Source organism: Chelon labrosus (genome assembly GCF_963514085.1).
Source record: "Chelon labrosus genome assembly, chromosome: 2".
In the NCBI taxonomy this organism is placed as follows: Eukaryota; Metazoa; Chordata; class Actinopteri; order Mugiliformes; family Mugilidae; genus Chelon; species Chelon labrosus.
In genome coordinates this window covers 30,179,939-30,184,192 of record NC_140338.1, presented here as the reverse complement: position 1 = coordinate 30,184,192, position 4,254 = coordinate 30,179,939, and the positions used below count along the sequence as shown (strand labels likewise).

Sequence of the window (4,254 nt, the reverse complement as noted above, 5' to 3'; positions counted from 1 at the left end):
CGACTGCGTCCAAGCAACTGCGTGGCCATTGCGTGACCATTAGGTGATCACTACGCGGAAGCATAATCCAGCCTTAAGTCTAAGTCCCATAGTGCTGGTGCTGAAAGAAGAGTTTATTTTGGTTATGGTAATTTACCCACCCATTTGGACTCACAAGTGAAGAGTGGGACACTTTTTTGCTGCCTCTGTTGATGGTAACTTTAGGTTAAAATGGTGAATGTTTAGTTCCATTATGTCTTATTCTCTAGTCTTTAAGGTCTCACGTAGAATTACAATATGTAGAGTTAACAACTCTTCCTGCCACTGATAATTCTAGTGACACAAGTATTACCGAGTAATATTTGGTAACGCTTGAGTAAGTCACACAACTAGATAACAACTGTTCACCCTCACACACACACACACCAATGGCCTCTTTAGTATGACCAGTTAACCTAACATGTCTGTTTTGTTATTGCTTTCTTGTTAATGAATGGAGGTTATCACTGGAGCTCTACAGGCCCAGGCAGAACATGCAGTGAATTCATAATGTTCAGTTTTATAGGGTCTGTTTTGGTGAGGTGTCAGTAGAATTGTGTGGTCACTTTGAATGCTGTAGTGTGTGCTAATGTTGAACTGCTCTGAGTGTACAGCACTATTTCTCTTATTTAACCAATCCCCACTGATACATGTAGATATTATAGAAACACCCATTAGTGTGTTTTTGCTGTGCTCTTAAGATAAGATAAGACTTTATTCATCCCCGTGGGGAAATTAGGGTGTTACAGCGGCAGGAAACAACAGTGCAAGATGCAGAAGATACAAAAAAAAATAGAATATAATAAGAATAGAGTACGGCAGACAAATATGTTATGTGCAAAAAATATTTACATATTGCATCAGAGAGATTCACAATGTCTGGTCTGAGTTGAAACAACCAATTTGGATTGAGGAGTTAAAGTGTTAAAGGAGGATAAATATAAATATGTTGACATTCATGAATATCATGAATAAAAAACAACAACAAACTCCAATAGGAGTTAAATTACCACGTATTTGCAAACAGAAGGTGTGAGATGATGGTTATATACTGTACACTGTGCATAAGTCCTGAAAAGAAGCTCAGCAGCTCAGCAGCAGAAGAGTTAGGAAATGCTGATGTTGAAGAGTCTGACTGCTGAGGGGACAAAAGACCTCCGGAAGCGTTCCTTCTTGCACTGTGGGTGCAGCAGTCTTTGGCTGAAAGAGCTTCCTAAAGTCCCAACTGTCTCATACAGGGGATGAGAGGGGTTGTTCCTGATGTTGGACAGTTTAGCCAACATCCTCCTCTCCCCCACCTGCTCCACTGAATCCAGAGGACAGCCCAGGATGGAGCTGGCCCTCTTGAGCAGTTTGCCCAGTCTCTTGCACACAGACTGGACATAGCAAACTTTACTTGCTAGTAACGGCTAATTCAGGCTGTAAAGTCTATTTGGAAAATGATGTACTTACTACTCAACAAAGAAAACAAAACAGATTTAGCTGTTTAACAAATTTATTGTTTTCATTCAGATACGTTCAAAGCAAAGCATTCATTTCACATACAGAATGAAGGCTGATAAATGCAAGCAGCACATCACAAATAGCTTTTAGGAATTTGTTGCTCATATTGTTCAACATGTTTGAAAGATGGAAAGGGAAGAAATAATCAAACAACACTCAGGGGTAAGTTTAGGGTTTGCAGAGAATGCATGGCAATATTGTAATGAGCTTTGATATTAGAAGAATTTGTTGGTTTGCCGCGCACGTTTTTTTCCCAATTTCATTTTCATTGTGTACCACCTGTTAGAGAACCATGGGTAGCTGCCAGCTTTCAGTTTGTTCCACCAAACAGACAGCTGTGAGGGTTTGGAATTTCTTGCAGCATAGCAGTTTATATTGCTCTGCAGTCCTACAGTCTCCAAGAAATAGACAACCTCACAGTCAGCTAGCTTGCCGCTACCTCTAGTTCTTTTAGTTATTCTGAACATCTCATAGGGAGGGATGAGCACCTCTTGTTCACTGGTTTTGAAGGATGAATAATGTTTCAAGTAACCACCTAAGCAGGTCCTAATTTTAAAGCAGGTCTTGCGACCAAAGTGTTTTAAGTTTGGTGATAATGAGGCGGAGGCAAAAGTACCAAAGCGGATTATTTGGTTGACATAGCCAGTAAATGCAGCATTGGTTCTGCGGTAAGTATTGTGACATCTTTGATTCTTACTGAGGATCTGTACAGCAGATGTCAGCCAGAAATGTAAGGAGTGGTATGGAAAGGAGGTACGATAGTTCTTTCTGTTTGTCCTGACAGCTTTATTGAATACGTCATAAATATTTGGATATTGAGCTGTATAAGCACAGATTGCTAGCATGTGATCCTTAGTTAATGCCTGATCTATTTTGTATCTTGTATTGAGGGCGTTGTTTGCACAACTGTCTGCTCTTTTCCAGGCATTTCGGAATAGTCCCTTGTTCTCCTTTTTAAAGTATTGGTACTTGACAGTTTTTGCCATCATTGCTTTGCAGCTGAAGTACATGTCATCCACAGCATCTGTAACCATGCCCAGTGGGATAGTCGGGCTGTAATTGAACTAGAAGAGGAGAAAGAAAAAGCATTGAAAAAAGGACATAACACCGGGTAACATTCACACCATTTTGCAGTTTGACTTTAATATTAACAGCAACTATGTTCTCACTGTATCAAAGGTATACTATACGTGTAATTGGCTCAATATTATATTTATTTATAATTATTATTATTTACTCAACCCATATTGCTCTATTTTATATAATCAGGAGATTACAGGAGTTTAAGAATGCTGGTGACACCACTACGTGTGCATACTCACTTCCCCTAACTCAAAAGCAGAAGTTTTGACAGAATTTGAGGGAGGGAGCAATTGGACAGATTTGGACCTGGGTTGCAGAAAGGTTCAGTGATAACATTAAATTGTTTCAAGGAGAATGGATCAACCCACTACTGCAGCTGACTGTATACTTGAATCCTGTTAATGCTATGTATTGTTATAACACCTAAGTTACATTTCAATCGTTTTCTGTGTCTGCTTCTCTCAATTTAAAGAAACACAAGGTTAATTAGTGGTAGTATGCTAATTTATTAGCTTATTTAGACTGAAGGACCTGTATTTTGAATCAGTGTGTGACTGACACAAATTAGATCTCATGAAACTATTAGCATATACTGGTTTCTGAATAAGAAGTTCATAGATTTCCCCACAGCCTAGATTTCCTTAGCTGGAATGGCCCACTCACCGCATCGGAGCCTATGGGAAGAATCCAACAGAAGAGCAAACACAGTGGAGCAACAGCCAGCATGGTACCCTTCATCGCAGCACTTAGGCTTCTGATGGCTTCTGAATTTGTACACATACACACACAAGACAAACACAAAAGTTGTTTGACATCAGAGAAAATACACTTACATAGACTGGTTTCTGTCCAACTGATTAAAAGATCAACTTACCAGGTTTTTTGGATTCTAAATAGTTGAGCTCAGATAAGAAGTTTTGACCAGACAGACAGGCAAGTTTCCAGGACTTATATACTCCGCCACATAACAGTCAAGTCACTCACACACACACAAAGGCACGCACACACACACACACACATAAAGAAATTAGGATTGTTGGTATGCTGTATCATTGCTAAGGAACTTCCCATTTTCCATTTCCGCCATTTTCAACAGAAATGATAGTTCTGATATGAATTCATCTGAAATAAAATGACACCTACAGTGAGTCACCATCTGACCGTTCAATTAGACCATCTAAACAGTGTTACCTGAATGTCCATCGATGATTGAATTTATTAATTATTCAAGCTAATTCTTCTCACCTAGCAGTGTATGCAGGTGGCTCAAACAAACAGGGCTACTCAAAGTAAGCAGTAGTCTCAGTTTTAAAGGCCATACAAGAGGGAAAAGAAAACAGTCTTGGTTTGTCACAGTTAAGAAAAACTCTGCGTTCATTCAACATTTTAGCCAAAATAAATAATTACAAAAAGTCATAAGGAGGACCAGAGGAAATTCTCATACTCACTAATTGAGTTTGAGACTGCTCAGCTGCCGCTGAAACGTCTGTACCAGGAGGAGCAATGTGGGTTCCATCCAGGACATGGACCAACGGACCAGCTCTTCATCCTTGAAGAGTTCCTGTGGGAAACAATATTTCTCTGGGAAGACAGAGTATGAGGTACAATGGTAAACAAAGTGAGAGCTGTGTCCATGTACTCTGCACTAAG

General features: G+C 39.6%; 1 protein-coding gene across 1 annotated transcript; it reads right to left on the bottom strand.

Moving 5' to 3' along the window:
• Positions 1 to 209: 209 nt before the first annotated feature.
• Positions 210 to 2,561, bottom strand: LOC311497493 (erythroblast NAD(P)(+)--arginine ADP-ribosyltransferase-like). The gene has a single exon (XM_084557814.1). The coding sequence runs from the start codon at positions 2,553 to 2,555 to the stop codon at positions 1,737 to 1,739; it is 819 nt and encodes a 272-aa protein (XP_084413940.1). The 5' UTR covers positions 2,556 to 2,561; the 3' UTR covers positions 210 to 1,736.
• Positions 2,562 to 4,254: the final 1,693 nt, after the last annotated feature.

Coding starts and splice junctions, on each gene's coding strand:
- LOC311497493 (XM_084557814.1), bottom strand. CDS start 2,555: ATGGTTACAGATGCTGTGGATGACATGTACTTCAGCTGCAAAGCAATG.